Genomic DNA, 18,576 nt, shown 5'->3' with positions numbered 1-18,576 from the left:
AGTGCAATTAGCTTTTCCTGATGCTGTTAAATCTTCTGAGGAAGATAGCGTATTTAGCTATGGATGTTGTATTGCTGGTTGATCAACTGAAGTTTCTGATTGTTGTTTTATTGTCAATGCTGCATGACTTGAGCAAGTATATGCATCACAGAATTTTCTCCGCTATTGAAATACTGTCTTTGTTTTCTAGTTCTACAAGCATGTTGTGCAGAGTGTTGAGAAATTCATTCAAAAGGTAAGTCGGTAACAGATACCTTATGTTATCACACAGAGGAGCTTTCAGTGTTGTAGAGATTATTCGCTACAGTTGGGTCTTAGGTATACATATGAATTTCTGTTTTTACCCCAGAATATGTATTTCAGTTTTCAGTTGCATTCAACTTCTGTTAGTAATCAGTAGATGATAACTGATCTGCTGAAAAACAAATACATTGTTCTCATTTTATATTTATGTAACATTTTGACTTCAATGACTGCAGATACTGTGTTGGAACTACTTCTGTGTGTGTTCATTTAATGTTAAAAGAAGCCTATGAATCTTCCAGCAAAGTAATTGAAAGTAATCTAATGAGTGACGGTTGCTTTTGCTTTTCCAGCAGGTTTTTGGCACAGTTTTTAAAATTAAAGATGATCACTTAACTTTTACTCTTGTCTAATGTGAAATGTGGCATTTTTGTTTGTGCTTTATGTTGCTCTACATCTTTTAGAATAATGCATCTTTAAAAAAGGTTTGTTGTTCATGTGCTGATTTTTACTAGCTAGACTCTAAAGAGGTTTTTTATTTTGTTAGTGGTAGCAAATGAAATTCAAGCTATATACATATTTGTGGAGTATATGTAACTGTGACAAATTGAACATTAAGGGCTAGCGGCTTCTGTTTGAGACAGTTTTGCACTTTTCTAAAATCTAATAAATAGTGAACATTTTGAAAAATTAGATGGAGCTGTTTCTGTTTAGTCTGCCAGTAATGATTTGTGTTATTTTTGATGTATGAATGTTATAAATTACTGTTATTTGTAGTGCAAACCAGAATACAAGGTGCCTGGTCTGTACGTCATTGATTCGATTGTGAGGCAGTCCCGGCATCAGTTTGGGCAAGAGAAGGATGTATTTGCTCCAAGATTCAGCAATAACATCATCAGCACTTTTCAGAACTTGTATCGTTGTCCTGGGGATGACAAGGTAAAACATTTAGTATAACTTCTTCTAATCAAAGCAGTTTTAGTGTGTTTCCTTTAAAGAATAAAGATGTTGATCTCATATTTTGCTTACTAGAGTGGACCTTACTGAAGGCTTCTCCTTTACACATTTGTAGGTTTTTCTGTAATTTTGGTTTTCTGTGCGCACGGATGGGGAAAGATGCGTATAATTAGGCTAGTTAGTAATTATAAATTATTTTTTTACTGAAGGATGTATATCCTGTGTGTGTTATGTACAGCCTGTATATGTCAGGCCAGGTTCATGGGTTAGACATCTTTGATGTAACTATTCCTAGGGTTTGTAGTTTTGTAAATCCAAAGGCGCTTCAGTCTAAACAGGTTGGAATTGCTGGTTAAAACTTCAGTAATTCATGATAACAAAAAATGTAATCATGACACAGATCTTCTCTTATTTTTTTTTTATCATTTTAGAGTAAAATTGTCAGAGTGCTAAACTTATGGCAGAAAAATAACGTGTTCAAGAGTGAAATTATTCAGCCTCTTTTGGATATGGCAGCAGGAATTCCTCCACCAGTTGTGACCCCCGTCTTGCCCAGTACTACTGCTGCTATGAGCAACAATACACCAGGTAAACAAAACCAGATTAAAATTGAATAAATTACATTCTATCGAAACCCTTCTGTCAGCTTTGGTACCTTGGCTGTTAAAGTGCTGGAAGAAAAAAAAAAAAAACCCCAAAACCCGCCTCACTGGTTCCCTTTTGGTAAATCCAATGAAATCCAGAAAGGAATGTACTATAGCCAGCATTCAGATTAGGAAAATAGCAAAACCAAAACAAAGCTCATTATGTTTACTTTCCAACTGTGTATCTTAAGTAATTTCATATTGAGTAACAGTGCAGTAAGAAGACCTACTTTTACACCTTAAAGGCAAAGAAGAAGATACTTGAAAGATACTTGACCGTTGAAAAGAGAACCCATCCGTATCTTTTTGCTATTTTTATTACTGAACATGCTGATCAGATAATGTCAGATGGGGATCTTTTACTTTTGCTGGTCAACAGGCAGTAATTTTGAACAGAAAACCCCGCATCGATAAAACAAGCTGCATCTACTAACATACCTCCTCCTCCCTCTTGTTTGGAGTAAGAGCCAAGTGGGCAAAAAGCTGCTTATAGAGTACAGCTAAAGTTACCTAACACTAACATTTTTATATGCCTTATCGTCTTACGTGAATAGATGCTAGGGAGCTGGCTTTTCAACATTTTTCATGTTGTGGAGAATTTTTCCTTGAAGATTGGGATGTATAGGAAATTTTATTTATAAAATTATTTTTAGCACATATGGACCTGATTTTATTACTCACCTTTCGCTGATCCTTTGCAGAAAATCAAGAAGGTAGATAATCTTATTTTTCAGTGTTGTCTACAAATATGCAGAAGTTCCTATTCTGTGACATAATGCATCTTCTACCTCAGTGTTTTTTATTTTCATTAGTTTGATTACTTTAAAATGTTGAAATCACAGCTTTGCTGTAACGCTTTTTTTTTTTAATTTTGATGCAAGTTTCCTGTTTAAGTGAACATCCATTATGTTGTTGATAATCCGTTATGTTGATACGAAAATATCATGTTTTCACTTGATATTCATCAGCATATCTCTATTTTCGAGCTAAAAGCTCAAAGGGTATTTACAGGGATGAAGAGAGATTCTGGATTATAGAAGGAAAGCAATGATTAGATGATCACAAAGTTCCTCTCAAAGAAATATTAGGAGGAAAACAAAAAAAAGACCGATTAAATGGGCAATCTTAAAGAATCCAATTGCTGCAGGCTGGAATTTTAGTAGAAACCTCAAGGTTCCTTCTGAGTGTAAAGTGTAAGCCCATTAAATTTTTTATTAATTGATATTTCTGAATGGATTACTATTACCATTTGAAAGATATTGCTTCCACTGGGTGGTTTAGGTTACTGTGTGAAACTGAATTGGGTTGCTTGACCTTCTTGTATTTTACATTTATCGGTGTTATTGTTAGTGGTTCCCTTAGGTCAATAATGGAAAGATCTGTGAACTACACTTACACAACAAAGCTGCTACTTGAAAAATGCTGATGTGAATCTGTTTTATTTCTTTGTGTTCTGTATGTGTGTCAGAAAAATAGTTTTGCTCATGTTAATGAACTGTTTCCTAGTTCTCAGTAACTGGTTTTAGTGTCCTAGGAAGGTTAGAGTTGCTTTATAATGTGATTTCTTGCAGTCCGGAAGTCATTGCTCTAGAAAATAAACAAGAATATTCATGTTTGATTTATCATGTCTTTTACAACAGTTTCCCCTCTCCCCCAACACTATTTCTAAGTCTGTGTGTTAAGATATTTTGACATGCTGGATTTTCTTTCTTTTAGGAACACCTGTGACTCCAGTTACTCCAGCCAATGTGGTGCAAAGTTTACCTGATCCTTGGGTATCTCAGATTGCTAATACAGATACGCTTGCTGCTGTTGCCCAGATTTTACAGAGTCCCCAAGGCCAACAGGTGAATATTCTGTAGGCATTTACACTGTACAGTCTTTGATACTCTATGTCTTTAAGGTGTTGTTGAAGGAATGCAGTTTTCATGGAAATCTCATGTCCAATTTTTTGTCCAGTATTCATATTAACTATCCAGTGAGGTTATTCATCACAAGTAAGTTCCAGGTAAACCAAAATTTCCTGTTACCTTATATAACCAGCATTCTTTGTTCCTTAAAAATATCCCAGAATGTGATTTCAGATAAGGTGGCCTATAATACGTATAATTTCTTTTATATTTAGTATTGCAAATGACTAAATCCAAAGCAGCATTAAGTTTTCATGGATGCAGGTATGAAATAGAATGCCAGTTTAAGCATATTTCTCTGCTGGATGCTCTGAAGATGCTAAACATTGCACAGAATTATATGGTGGAAATGTTCTCATTCTGAAAGTGCATTCTTTATATTTCAGACAGCTAAATACGTTTTTATTTTTGCAGCATTCAAAAAAATCTTTGTTGAGAAGTGACTGGGTTTGTGTTCAGTTTCTAACTGCTCAACTCATTGATGTGGCTTGAAGCACAACATGTGATGAACTGCTTGCCCTTGTAGCCCGAAGCTGAGTGCAGGCAGGCAGCTTTCTGTAAAAATGTTTCCATCCTCTGTCCATCTCTTCTTCATGTTCTCTGAGTCACTCCACTCATCCCCCAAAGCTCCAAAATCCTTGATTTCATTCCAAGAGAGTGTTTTGTGGGCGAGAACACATGTAGGTAAAATAAGAGTCTAACTATAGGAGAGAACAGAGTAACAAAGGTGTGAACGGCAAGAATATGCAGCTAGAATGGTGACCACTCAGGATTTTCCCACTCAAGAGCTTCCATCTTTGCTTCTTCAGTTTGATTCCTTCCTACTCAGAGCAGTGTACAGGGCGGATGTGCTGTATTTGCTCATCTTTTGTGGAACAACCAAGAAGGAGGTGGGAAGCTTTTCAGCTTTGTCTATTGCTGTAGTTAGTGAAACTCTTAGTAAAGTAAAACAGTAACTGAAGCATTTCCGGAGGATTCTCTACTTAAGGAACAGGAAGTTATTTCATGTTATTAGAAGGTAGCCTCAAAACAATCTTGAAAAAAGATCGAGCATTTCTGATGCATTATGGTGAATATGGTAAAATGAACTTACAGAGTTTCTTGTCAACCCTACTAAAAAGAGAGCAATTGAAGTCTTAATATCTTAGTGTTGAACCTTATGAGCAGGTGGAACAAGAGCTTAAAGATAATTGGGCATTTATGTCAGCAGAGTTTGAACTACCTGGATTTGCTCAACCCTTTTCCAGGGATAACCAAAGATTAGTCTGTAAGGGTCTACCGTATGGAAGGTCAAAAGACTGTTTTTCTAGTTTTGAGGTACTTCAGGAGGTCTTCTTTCCTTAAAGACTGTACCTTTTCTTTTTTCATTAAGATATATTTGTACAGTTTAATGGGTGTGTCTCTGTTCAACAGATGAACAGATCTGCACATGATAAAGTTAGCCTTTTATTTCCTTAACGGAACAACTGCTTTAAAAAAAAAAAAAATTGTAGTAAGTTGGGACAGGGAAAACATGACACACTGCAGACAATTGGATATTCTTTTTGGTTTGTTAGTTCTAAAAAACCTTTATGGGAGATACGTTATTTTACTTTGTTTTCCTTCTCTAGATTTGAAGGAGACAACTCATAGGGTATCCTAATAAACTCTGATAAAATCTTTGGGTCCGCTCTGGAACATTCACTACAGTTCCAAGTATTCCTCCTCTGATGATCTGTAGTATTGTTTCCAGTATAATCCAGTTCTCTTCTGGATTGCAGAATGTGGTTCTTTAAAAACCAACAAACAAAAAATAACATATACTTTTAGCCATGGGTTTTTTTTTGTTTTTTTTTGTTTTTGTCTTTAAATGAGAAAAGCAGATTCAGCGCTTGGTTGTACAGTTCTTTGCCATACTGGATGGAGGAGTTTGGAGTTATTACTGGGCAGTTGTTGTCCCGGAGCTGCAGCTTGTGGTTCCACAGTGCGTTAACTGCTATAGGAGCATTTTATCTAAAGATAGAGCTATACATAATGCCAATGTAGAAAGTTAAGTTTTATTGCTAGTTCTTGATTAATTTGCTTCTCATGTTTTGGTTCACGTAGCATGGCAGTTGCATTCTTTAAGTGCAGCCCTGAGTTTCAGCATGAGATTTTCCTCATGACTTACAGAAAGATACAAGCAGAAATTCTTAATGAAGGCTTAAAGTGCATCTAGCAACAGTGCAGTTATTTGCTCTACACAAGTGGTATTACAGGATACAAATTTTCCTAATATAGATGGGTCCTCAGGAAGCTGGAGTGGGCTAACAGATTTTTTTCAGGTCAGAAGGAATCAAACTGGAGAAGCAGAAGAGAGGGAAACGTAGAAAACAGGAAATCCTGAGTGGTGACTGGTCATCATGCAACCTCTCAGAGCAAGTTAGGAGGAAGAAGCATCTGCATGTCTTATCAGCCACTGAAAACAAATTGGCCTGTAAGTGGGAACATAATTTGCCATAAATGAAAACGGATTAAAATAAATTAATAGTCATAGGTTAGACAATACTACATTCATGAGGTTTTTTCCTAGTTGGAAGAGTAAAAGGCTGTTTTTAAAAAATACATCTTGTTTAATGTAGTTGTCTTTTCTCTTTTAGCTTCAGCAGTTGATACAGACGCTGCAGATACAGCAGCAGAAACCTCAGCCTTCACTACTTCAAGCCCTGGATGCTGGTCTTGTCGTTCAGTTACAGGCCCTAACTGCACAGCTTACAGCTGCAGCTGCTGCTGCCAATACACTTAATCCGTTGGAACAGAGTGTCTCTTTTAATAAGGTAGAAGTAGAGTAATGGAAATTTTTATTGTTAAAATGCATCTAAGTAAGAAAGTCATCTGTTGGATTTCACTGTATGGCTGTAGAGGTATTAAAAATACATAAATATGTGATAGTGCTCTATCTTGAAAATTAAAAAAATGTCTGGGGAGAGTAGTATAAATTCAAATACATAGCTTGAATGAGTTGAGTTTAAAGCTAAATGGCATTTATCTGAACATGAATTTGAATTTAAGAAGTTAAGACATTGTTCTGTGTTTTTCTTAACTCTTTGAAGCACAGTGGTGAGGAGAATTTGACCATGTTTTGTGTTCTTCCCTACCTGAATTTATTATCTAATGCATGAAATGATTTCCTACAGAGCAGTGAAAGAGAAACATAAAAATTTATATACCTAGTTTTCCAAGAAGAGTAAAAGGAGATTGTATTTGTTATTTTCTTACATTATGAAGGCCAAAAAACCTTCTCACCCACAAAGTGAGATGAGTTAAGGAATAATAATTTTAGTTAAAGCTAGTCATGGGACATTTTTTAAAGGATATCAAAATGTAGAAACAAACAAAACCTTGAAGTGAAAAAAGTTGTGTGTGCTGCTGTTTATGTGTCTCTTAAATATACTTAGATTTAAAAAAAAAAAAGATAAAAAATGAATAGGGTTGAATGCCAGGGATCAATAACCATGCTGGCAATTGCTATAGGTAGTAGTAGTAGTTAACATTGCATCATAGTAGTATGTCAGTAGAATTTAAAAAAACAAAACCAAAAACTTCTCACAAATTAAAAAAAAATACTAGGTGAAAATATTATTAGAGATACCTTTCTGATATTTTTTTTGTTTGTTTTGACACTTGTACAATGAACAGCAATGCTAGATTGTTTACAGCTTTGGAGTATAAGTCATATAGTTGCTTAATCTCTGGGGCTCTAGTCTTTGTAAGAAAGCAAGTTATTAACAAATATAACAACGGGAATTACAAATCAACTTCAGTAAGTGAAAATTGTGTGTTGATAATTCTGTATCAAAAGAAAATGAATAAGAACCAGTTAATATACATACATTGACTTCTCAAAAAACCTACTTTAACAGAATCCTTCATAAAGAGACCAGAAAGAAGGTAAATAAGTTGATCAATTAAAATATGTCATGGGAGGTACAAAATGTATAGTAAGTTATCTAGAGCAAGGAGACAGAAAAATCTATTGTCTCAGATTTGTCTTACAAAGACAAAAGGACTTTAAGAAATCTGATGTGTATCAGGCAGCAGATGGTCAAAGTTGATCACTCCTACTTAGCATCACAGAATTAGACAACGGTTAAGGTCCAAAGGGATTTCTGGAGGTCTTTTAGTCCTTCTCAAGCAGGGGATCACAGTGTCCAGGACCGCATCCAGATAGATTTTTTTTAAGATCTCCAAAGAGGCAACTGCACAGCCTCTTGGGGCAACCTGTACCAGTTGCTCTGTTGCCTACACTGTATAGAGCTGCTTCCTGATGTTTAGACAGAACCTTCTGTAATCTGGTTTGTGACCAATTGTCTCTTGTTTGCCTACTGGGCATCCTCCTACATTTGGAAAGAATGAACTGAAGAAGTGGTGCACCTTTTTGGTTTTCAGAATAGTTGAAAGCTACTTTATATAACATAATCAGAATTTCTCTTCAGTGCTCAGCAAGAGTTGTACCTTCCAGTAGGTATTTAAAAAAAAAAAAAAAAAAAGAAAAAATAGAGATTAGAGGAGGTCCCTAACAACTGGAAAAGTAGTTGCATCCTTCGAAGCAGGCTAGAAGATCACCCAAGAAAACTACAAACCGGTTAGCCTCGCTTAGCTCTGTGGAGCTAGTACTTCTGGAAGACAGTTTTGGGTGTGCAAAAGACAAATTGATTGGAAACAGCCAGCATGGATTTACCAAGGGCTGATCACACCTGACTGACCTGGTTTCCTCTGGTGATGGATAGACTGCTTTTGAGGATGAGAGGAGAATAGTGAATACAATTACTCTGACTTTAACACAGAATTTGATATCCTCTTGCACAATGTTTTGTGTCCAACTGAATACATTATAATCTCTTCAGGTGGACATCCAGATAGGTAAAACAATTATTTGCATAATTGGGTTCAAGTAGCAACTAATTGGCTATACTTTACCTGTGGGTCAGTAGCAAGTGTCTTGTTAGCTATAAGCCTGCAGAAATTTACTCTCAGGGATCTTGTCCTACATAGCACCTCTTGTAATGAACCTGAGGTATATGAATAAAGGATTAATGGCAATGGTCAACTCACCTTTATTCAGCAGTCACTAGACATACATCTGGAGTGTCGCATCCAGTTTTGGCCCCCCACCTGCACAAGAAAGACACTAGCAAGCTGAATTTAGAGGGGGACCACCACATTGGGCAAGTGCTCTGCCATAACCTCTGAGGTTAGTTCTGAGTCAGGCTGAGTCAGTCTGGAACAAAGCTTCAGGGGAGAACAAACACCAGCCCATCAACACTACAGGAAACTGAGCAAGAAGAGAACTGGCTGACTGGCAGATTTCAGAGGATTGCGATCATTGGTGCAGTCTAGTTGGAGGTCTGCAACTAGCAGTGTTCCCCAGGGATCAGTATTGGATCTGATCATGTTCAATATCTTCATCAGTGACCTGGATGGCGGGATAGAGTCCACCCTCAGCAAGTTTGCTGATGACACAAAGCTGTGAGGAGTGGCTGATGTAATAGGAGGCTGTGTGGCCATTCAACAAGACCTGGACAGACTGGAGAGTTGGACAGAGAGGAACCTGATGAGGTTCAAGAAGGGCAAGTATAGAGTCTTGCACCAGGGGAGGAGTAAACACATGCATCAGTACAGGTTGGGACTGATCTGCTGGAGAGGAGCTCTGCAGAAAGGAACCTGAGTATCCTGGTGGACAACAGGTTGGCCATGAGCCATCGGTGTGCCCTTGTGGCCAAGAAGGCCAGTGGTATCCCAGAGTGCATTGAAAAGGGTGTGACCATCAGATCGAGGGAGGTGATCCTCCCTGTCTGCTGCTTCAGAAGAATTTTATTTCCCTTGCAATAAAAAGCTTTTTTTCATATCTTTTACAATTCCCATTGCTTTTTCTGAATGTATTCTTAAGTAATTAGATTAATAGGTGTGGCATTCATAGAAGTTCTGGTTTTATACATGTTTATGTGTAGTGGATTGATGCTAGGTATCCTAATATTTAGTATACTTAAATGTTTATTAGCTTTGGAAAGACAATTCTCCAACTTAAAAATATTTAAATTCAAAAATTTCCCTTTAATATCTACTATTTTATATTTACTAAAGGCAAATTTAATTAGAAGTCATGCTACACGTTTGCCTCTATTGGCTGGAATTTCTTTGATTTTGGCTTATGACAGTATAAAATTTTTTTGTATATCAGTTGTTGAATTCATTGTCTGTGATTATTCCTATTTAAATTGTACTTGCTTTTTTATTTTCCTTTCCACTTTGTAGTGGTGGAAGATATATGATAATTAATTATATTTTAAAGAGGAGATTGGGTGCTTTCTAAAAATGCATATTTTGTTCAGAGATGCAGTATTTTGCATGTTTTCAGTGAATATATCCTAACAAAGTAAAGCAATTTAAAGATAAAACAACAAGCTTTCTTTAAATGGGTGGAATACGTATGGTCCACGTTACTCAGGATTTTCACATCTCACCCATAAGCTCTCTCAATTTCTTAATTGCAAGAGCAGTCAAACACTGGAACCACCTTCCTAGGGAGATGACTGGTGCTCCCCTCCTGTCAATGTTCAAGTGGTGTTTGGACAATGCCCTCACCTGTTTTCTCTTAGAGACAATCCCACTTTCATTTGTACTAGATTATTTCACTGGGAAAATAGTTCTAAAAATTCTTGGTTGGTCGGAGTCTGTTAATCAACTTTTGCTTTATTCTTCATGGATTCCAGTAACTGGAAAGAAATAAAGCATTGTGAAACAGAAGGGCTACTAAATCATGACAGTGGTTCAGACTTTTTTTACCTTGTTATTTCGAAATGCCTCGCCTGTGTTCCATACTCTAGTCTTTTCTTCCGAGAGAACAATATTTGAGAAGAAGTTAGGATATCTTGAAGTACAGTAGTAACTGCTTTTTGGAAGACTTCCAAGGTGAAAGGTTGTATGGACATGAATTCGATAGCACTGCTCTCTTGATGCATAGTTAAAGAAAAAACTCAGTCTGAGTAAGAAGTAACATTTGTTGCAATTTTTCATACTCCTTCTTTAGTCTTGTCTTAAGAAAACAAAATGCTACTGAACCCTAACCCTAACACTGTGATTTTCTGTGAGGTAATCAAGCTGTAGATCTTCTCATGATATGAGCACAGTAGTTCATTGATTGCCAAAGGATTGAATAAAGGTACCATCACATAAAATTAATCTCTTTGTAAGCCTTTTTCCAAATAAGCTGTTATTTACCATGGAAAGCACGTGTAGTTCTGCTTGCAACAGCAGGCAGAGCTTAAGAAAGCCACAGCTGAGACTTGGGGTTTGATGCATTGAGAAGTTTGGTAGTGATACTAGTATGGCATTCAATTTTCAAGTGATTGCCAAACTAATTTTTTTTAATTCAGAAATAAAAACATTTTTCTTTTGAAAACTAAATATACATAAAACATATATTTTATGAGTACTCACCCAGTAAGGCTTACTTTGCTTTCTCCTAGAAGCTGATGGACAGGTTTGACTTTGGGGAAGAATCTGAACAAAATGAAGAGTCTAAGAAGGAACCTCCCACTTCCCAACTGTAAGATCAAACTGTGTTTCTAAAGGAAAATGCTAAAATTTGGCTGGCACTAATTGAACTTGAGGTTTAAATAGAAAGGAAGATGTTCGTTTGAGAGCATAAGTAAACCAAAACAACGTAAAGAAAAAAGACGTTTTACTAAGTGAAGTGTATACATTTTTAAACATTTTATGTGTGCCAGTTTTTCTGACTTTATCTTGAAGTTAACACATTCTTTGCTTTGTTAGTTATATAAATGTCAGTGGTGCAGTAATGATGATAACAAATGATGTTACATTGTCTGCATTGTTATTATTCTATATCTCTAATTAAACTTTAAACTCAAGAGTGAAAGTCTCTTTATCAACCACTTGGAGAAAATATGCTTATTTAAAAAATTCTTTCTTTTTAGGCCATTAGTACCAGAATCTGTGAACAACTCACTTTTTCACCAACTAGCTGAACAATTGCAGCAACAAAATTTAGAACATCTCAGACAACAACTTCTGGAGCAACAGCAGCCTCAAAAGGTAAGAACTCCATCTTGTGGTTGTCATTTAGTAGAAACTTGCAGAGTAAATAAAATAAGCAGTAGAAAGTGCATCAAGCAGAAAAATAAATAGAATCGAATGTTGGATATACATTTTGCTTCTTTTAGGAAGGAGTACCCCTCAGCTGAGTTACAGACTGACTGTTCTTTGACTGTTCAGCTTGTTTTACTGGAAAAATAAAGTTTTTTTTTTTTTCTTTTTCTGCTGTTGTGAAGGAGGAAATGAGCCCTGAAGTCAATATGCTACTGTCTGTGCAGAGAGAGCAGTGCACGATCTGCTGCTACAGAACTACAAAAGGACAGAATAGTAGATTGCACTGTAACTTAAATTTTCCCCTTCCAAGCTTTAAATCTTGACAGTAAACGTATTATTCTACTATAGAATCTGAACTGAAGAATAACGTCCAGTGTTTCCTGTGAAGTTCTTAGTTAAGAACAGATGCTTGAGACACTGCAAGGTTGCTTCTTAACTGTGTAAATTGAGTCTTCTCTACAACAAAGTAAATTGGCTTGTTCTTCTGAGGTTATGCTGTGTTGTTATGCTCTCGTTCTGATGTCAGTTTCTGATTTGGTTAGAAAATAAAAAGTTTATTCTGTCTCTTTACTGGCCAGATATAAAGTGGATATGCTATAGGGTATTTGGATCAGTTTATCAGTAAAATGGAAATCTCTGTATTGAATGAAAATTACAAGAAGCTTAACAGTCTGTTGAGAATTTTATTTTAATGAGTGCAAAGGTGCAATCCTCAGCTTTCAATCAGGCATGTCAACAGGAATTTTGAATTTGTGACTTGGAGTTTTTAATTCTATAGAAACTAAAATCTTTGTTTTATTTAACTATACTAACAGGAAGTTTGTACAACATAGATACAGATTAAATTTTTTTATGTAGATGTGTAATCTAGCAATTTCTGGCTTAAACTCTGTGTAGATTGTACAGAAATATAACTCTGGAAGGTGAGTCTGTTTCAGGAGCTTTTGATATGACTTATCTAAAAATAGCTAATAGTATGTAATTTGAAATAATAAGCTAATAAGGCCTACCTTATTGTAGAACAAACTATTAAACAAAAAAAAAGCAGAATTGGACACTAAATTAGATTTCATTTATGAAATTAAGTTACGTTACGTGTATGGGTATTGAGTTGATATGACTCATCCCCTATTATTTCATCTTCTATTCCAAATGGTTTTACAGAAGTTATTTCCCTTCAGGTCCACTCAGCTTCTTGATTATGTGGTACATAAAATAAATTTAACATTCATGTTGAACGCAGCTAAAAGACACAAGGTTCTGCTGGATCTCCTCAGGACTGACTGCAGTGTGTTACAAGGAATATTTTCTTTAATTCCATTCTTAAGAATCAGTGAGAAGGATTCAGGGAAAGAGGAAGAAAAATGAAACACAAACCAAAAGTATTAATCACCTAATTAGGAGCAGAGTGGGAGGAGGAGAGAAGATAGGAGCAACAGGAAATGTAGGAACTGATACCAAGAAACAGAGATTATATAGAAATAATTAAATACATGGAAAATGAAGTAGATAACATTATTAGAAGACAAAAACATTAAATAATTGTAAAACTAAGTTATAAAAGTTGTCAATTACTTTTCTGAATATTTTCATTTCCTGTATTCCTTGCATTTATTTTCTGTCTCATAAGTATTTATTCTAAATCTATGCTTCTGTATTTCTCAGTAGATAATTACTCCATATGAATGAAAAGGAAGAAAATAAAAGTAGATTGTTTTTGAGAAATATTTGAACAATTGTTTCGTGTATTCTTGATTTCTGACACAATAAACAATTTGAATTATGAGGCTTCTTACGATTTATAATTATTTGCAATTTAGGCAAGCCCTGAGGAAAATCAGGAAGGGAATTTTGGTTCAGAACACTCTGCATCACCTTCACAAGGGAGCAGTCAACAGCAATTTTTAGAAGCAGAAACAAATGTAGATGATTCAATGGATATTCAACAACAGGTAAAAGAATTTTAAATTTTAATTGCAAAAGTTGAAAGCATATTGATTTCAAAAGAAGTAAAATACGTGCATTTTTTCATATACTTGGATAGATGGTAAGTGTATTTATTAAATCTTTATGAATATCTACTGTGTCTCACCTCAGGACATGGACATAGATGAAGGACAGGATGTTGCTGAGGAAGAGATTTTTGAACAAGAAGAAAAAAAATCTGCTGTTCGTTCAAGATCAAGAACTCGTTCAAGATCTCGTTCAAGGTGAAGTAATGAACTTGTATTAAGAAAATGAAGGTTTTTTGGTTTTTTTTTTTAAACAGGATTTCAGTCTGTGATTACTGTTCTCAATCTTGTATTTTCCAAAGTTGTCACGAGTAATTTGTTCATTTAGTGTTTGTGAGCTAGATGGAGATTTAATGTACAGCAGCTTGTTTTGCATACCTTTGGACTACCTTAAAGTTTTTAAGACTGGTCAGGTAACAAAAATAACACGAATGAGTTTGACAGGCTTTCTCTGCCAGAAAAACAGGTACTGTTACGGAAATCTTGAGGCGTGTTTTGTTTTCGTTTATTATTTAAAGCCCTGTGTATATGTTCTATTCCCCACATTAATGGCAGTTTGAGTAAATATAAAGGAAGTATTTGTAACAAGCTTGAAGACTGTAGTTAAAAATAAAACTGTATTACTTTTTTTTTTTTTAAACTCAGCATACTGAAGTAAAGTATTTTGTAGGTCACCAAGGAAAAGAAGGTCTAGATCACGATCTGGTTCTCGTAAGCGCAAACACAGAAAGCGTTCACGCTCAAGATCAAGAGAAAGGAAGAGAAAGTCATCTCGGTCCTACTCCAGTGAAAGAAGGGCCAGGGAAAGGGAAAAAGAACGTCAGAAAAAGGGATTGCCTCCAATACGGTCAAAAACACTAAGTGGTAAGTGGCAACAGTTTTCTGTTCTAATAATATAGTTCTAAAGGGAAAATGCCTTATTTTTCATTGAAAGAAAAATATCCAGTTTTACAAAACTTTGGTAGACAAATTCTTTTTGTAAGTTTAAGTTCTGGTGTTTCTTACAACTTAAGCAGGTACATGATCTCATCTTAGAGAGGAGCAAATATCATACTGTTCTGCTGATGATTTTACTTGTGCTATTACATTGACAGTTTTAGCTCCAAAAAGAAAAGTAGCAAAAGTGTCACTAAGTTACCGGATGCTTTTTCTTTAATACTGTCTTTTACAATGCATTTGAAAGTGGACAACACTTGGTCTAAAATTTGTTACTGGGATTTGTAAGGGATTTATGTATGTGGTGGACACTGTTCAGAGGTGTGCACTTTGGTCAGTTCGCTGAGTGCTTTAAATGGAATTAATTTTGTTACTGTATCAGCATGGTGTTTTCAGGATCCTGGATTCTTGGGATGCACGCATTGCACTTAATTTATTTTTGTAACAAACTTGCACTCCCAAATTTAACTTTGGTTAGATAACATAGTTTCAGATGTAGCTTCTGTGTTTATTTGGTGTCCTGAATTCTGTCAGGTATCTGACAAGTTAAGTAATTCAGAATTCATTTTTCTAAGAGTGTTCTGTTCTCTATACATGAGTATTTAACATCTTTCCAAGATGCTGTAAACTCAGAACTAGAGTTTAGATGTCTGGTTTTTATTCTCTGGCTTTTCACATGATAAATAGCAAATAGTTTTTATGGTGTAGACTTCTACTAGCAGAGTACAAAGCAGGGAACTATAATCAGAATGGATAGGGACTGGGAAGCAGGGATGCTAAGTGAGATATAGAAGAGCATCAGCACTTGAAGCACTTGGAGGTAGTCTGTCTCATGTAGAAGGGGAATACTAAGGAGTGTGAGGTTGGAATTGGAAGAGAAAAAAAAATTGCCTATTGAATTCATTCAATTTGTTAAGCAACTCAAAATATGACAACCACTGTTATCACTAGTTGAGGTCTGAAGAATTGTTTCTTACGCATTTTGTTGTGAGAAATAAATTGACTTCTGTGAAATTTCAAAAGATAAGGAGCCAGTTGTGTATAAGAGAAGTCTGAGGGCTAGTCCTCAGCATTACTGAGTACTACTGTCAATTGAAAGTCTTTTAATCATACAGGTATGCTTTTTAATGGCAAATTGCTATTACAGCTTGCTATAGGTGAGCATAGAATATTTTGACTGGGAGGGACCTTTCTGCTGCAGGCAATAAAAGCTGACATTTTATTGCTTTTAAACAAAGTTTTTCATTGTTTTTAGAACAACTATTTTGATTAAAAGAAAGTAAAACAAGAAAAGTGAACGCTTGTACTGAACAGCTGTTTTTGTTTCATTTAGCCTTTTAATATTTCTATTAATTTACCTACTCTCTGCTTAGTAAGTTATAGATTTACTATTCTTGCTTTTGATCCATGATTTCTGTGCCTATTATATCCATTCTATAATGTGTTCTGTAAGCAAACATTTTAGTACTTGTTGTAACATGAATGCTTCTCTTGGCAGTTTGCAGCACTACTCTTTGGGTAGGTCAAGTAGACAAGAAGGCAACACAGCAAGATTTGACCAACTTGTTTGAAGAATTTGGACAAATAGAATCTATTAATGTAAGTGTGCATATTATCATCCATTTTTAAGGATTTTAAGCAACTTAAACATACCTAGGCCTCTGGATTCCTTTTTGGCCTAAGCTTGTGTTTAGGTGATTGATACATATATTTTTTTTTTTATCACTGTTTAAAAACTGTAGCTATGATGTTTGCTTGTTGGTCTTCATGTACTTTTGTTTGAAGCACTGAAGACAGTATGCTTCATGGTAAAATGACTTTTCCATGACAAAAACTTTGGTTGCACAGTTTTAAAAGTTTAAAACAAGTTTTTTTTTTTTTTTGAAGTTGGATTTTAGCAAGTACGAAGTTGTGCCTTTTCACTTTGTGTTGTGACATGGGAATAGAGATCATTTTTTATTTCACTAATCGATAAGAGTGCGATGTGATGTCCTCAATGGCTTGGTTATATGCATACATAGGGGTGCTAAATAGCAGTCAGTGTATCTAAATCATTTATAAAAGGATACATGGTACTGTAAACAAGAGCGTGTTTATAAAATGTGACCATAAAAGCATGCTTTCCTTAGGAGCTATATTTCTCATGATTTAGAGTCATTTAGATTTAGTCTAGTAGAATCATAGAATGGAGTAAGTTGGAAGGGACCTTAAAGATCATTCAGTTCCAACCTTCCTGCCAACTTCCTGTGCACTTCATCCCACTATCTGTGTCACTGATTCACAAGTGAAGATTGAGGCAAAGAACTTGTTAATTGTTCAGTACCTTTTGCCATAGCACCTCTGCTTTCTGCTTGTCATTTAAATCTGTCATGCTGCTTTTAGCACCCATTCTTCAGCTTGCTGCTGCTTCTAGGAGATGTTGTAACTATTGTACTCTACTAACTTCACTCTTAGTTCTTGCTGATGCTCAGAATTGTTAATTATGCTTATTACAGTGATGGTTACAGTATAAGTCCCTCCCTTTTTTTTTTTTTGTTATTTTAGTATTCAGTGTAGATAGGTAATCTGAAGTACCATGTTTCCTACTTTTTAAGACCACGGATCTTTTTTTATTCAATAGATGATTCCCCCAAGAGGTTGTGCATATGTCTGCATGGTTCATAGACAAGATGCATATCGTGCTCTTCAGAAGCTTAGTTCTGGGTCCTACAAAATTGGATCTAAAATTATTAAGGTAAGTTGAACTTAGTCCAAAGATGGTGTCCATTTCAAAAGCAGTGCAGTTTTTTATCAGTTGATCAATTATTTAACAGCTATTAATTCAAACTGACAGTATGGAAAATAAGAATGAATTGTTAAGGTACATATGGCGTACAGTGCAGGTTTGGACAGGTAATACGGAAGATACTTAAATAAAATTGTGACTTGATGCTTAGAAAATATCTGGAAAATGTTTTAAATACATGTTGGTGATAAAAAATACTGTGAAATACTGAAGTCCTGTACTTGACCACATAGATCACTTAATACTAAAATTGCTAGTGTTCTTGAAGTTAATTATTTGAATAGGTGCTATGCTTTTTCTGCTTTCTTTGACACTTCAGGAAGAGTCCTTTAAATACCGTATTCTTGATTTCCCTATGTGTATGTTAGAAATAATGCAGAAGAAATTTGAGGTTTTAAATGTAACTAATGTTCCTATTGTTGCAGAGGCCAGGTGAACGTCCTACATTTCACGGGTTATACATAACCAGATAATCTTTTGGGGTTTTATTTTCAGATTGCCTGGGCTTTAAATAAAGGTGTGAAAACAGAGTATAAGCAATTCTGGGATGTGGATCTGGGAGTTTCATATATTCCTTGGGAGAAGGTAAAACTGGATGATTTGGAGGGCTTTGCTGAAGGTGGCATGATTGATCAGGAGACAGTAAATACAGGTATGAACATTAACAGTGATACTTATAATGTGTTTATTTTTTTATAATTGCAAATCCTGAGAAAGTTTATTTCTTTAGGTAACACATACTCTTTTAAAGTTTACATTAATATTACTAACTACTTGTTTACAATATAAATGGCATTGAAATGTAGATTATTTTTGTAGGGGAGTAATTAATTAATTGTCATGACCTGTTGTCAGGGGGATTAATTTAAGGAAGATAATAATTAACAGTTCCAATTTGCTGTATGCTCAATTCTAAGTACGTTATTTATGTAATAATTATGATCTAGTTGTGATTGTGA

General features: G+C 35.3%; 1 protein-coding gene across 8 annotated transcripts in view; it reads left to right on the top strand.

The window, feature by feature from the left end:
- SCAF8 (SR-related CTD associated factor 8) overlaps positions 1-18,576 on the top strand; it is a 155,159-nt gene that overhangs the window by 34,144 nt on the left and 102,439 nt on the right. For 7 of the 8 annotated variants that reach the window (XM_048937668.1, XM_048937664.1, XM_048937667.1 and 4 more), the window contains exons 3-15: positions 191-235; positions 1,021-1,182; positions 1,632-1,788; positions 3,561-3,691; positions 6,373-6,549; positions 11,242-11,321; positions 11,713-11,830; positions 13,705-13,836; positions 13,982-14,094; positions 14,567-14,760; positions 16,331-16,431; positions 17,453-17,566; positions 18,113-18,269. In XM_048937668.1, coding sequence (XP_048793625.1) covers positions 191-235; positions 1,021-1,182; positions 1,632-1,788; positions 3,561-3,691; positions 6,373-6,549; positions 11,242-11,321; positions 11,713-11,830; positions 13,705-13,836; positions 13,982-14,094; positions 14,567-14,760; positions 16,331-16,431; positions 17,453-17,566; positions 18,113-18,269 — 1,681 coding nt within the window. The remainder of the gene's footprint in view (positions 1-190; positions 236-1,020; positions 1,183-1,631; positions 1,789-3,560; positions 3,692-6,372; positions 6,550-11,241; positions 11,322-11,712; positions 11,831-13,704; positions 13,837-13,981; positions 14,095-14,566; positions 14,761-16,330; positions 16,432-17,452; positions 17,567-18,112; positions 18,270-18,576) is intronic. The other variant, XM_048937669.1, reaches the window with a different exon arrangement.

Source organism: Lagopus muta, chromosome 2, assembly GCF_023343835.1.
Source record: "Lagopus muta isolate bLagMut1 chromosome 2, bLagMut1 primary, whole genome shotgun sequence".
NCBI classification, from domain to species: domain Eukaryota; kingdom Metazoa; phylum Chordata; class Aves; order Galliformes; family Phasianidae; genus Lagopus; species Lagopus muta.
This window is presented reverse-complemented; position numbering and strand designations above follow the sequence as displayed.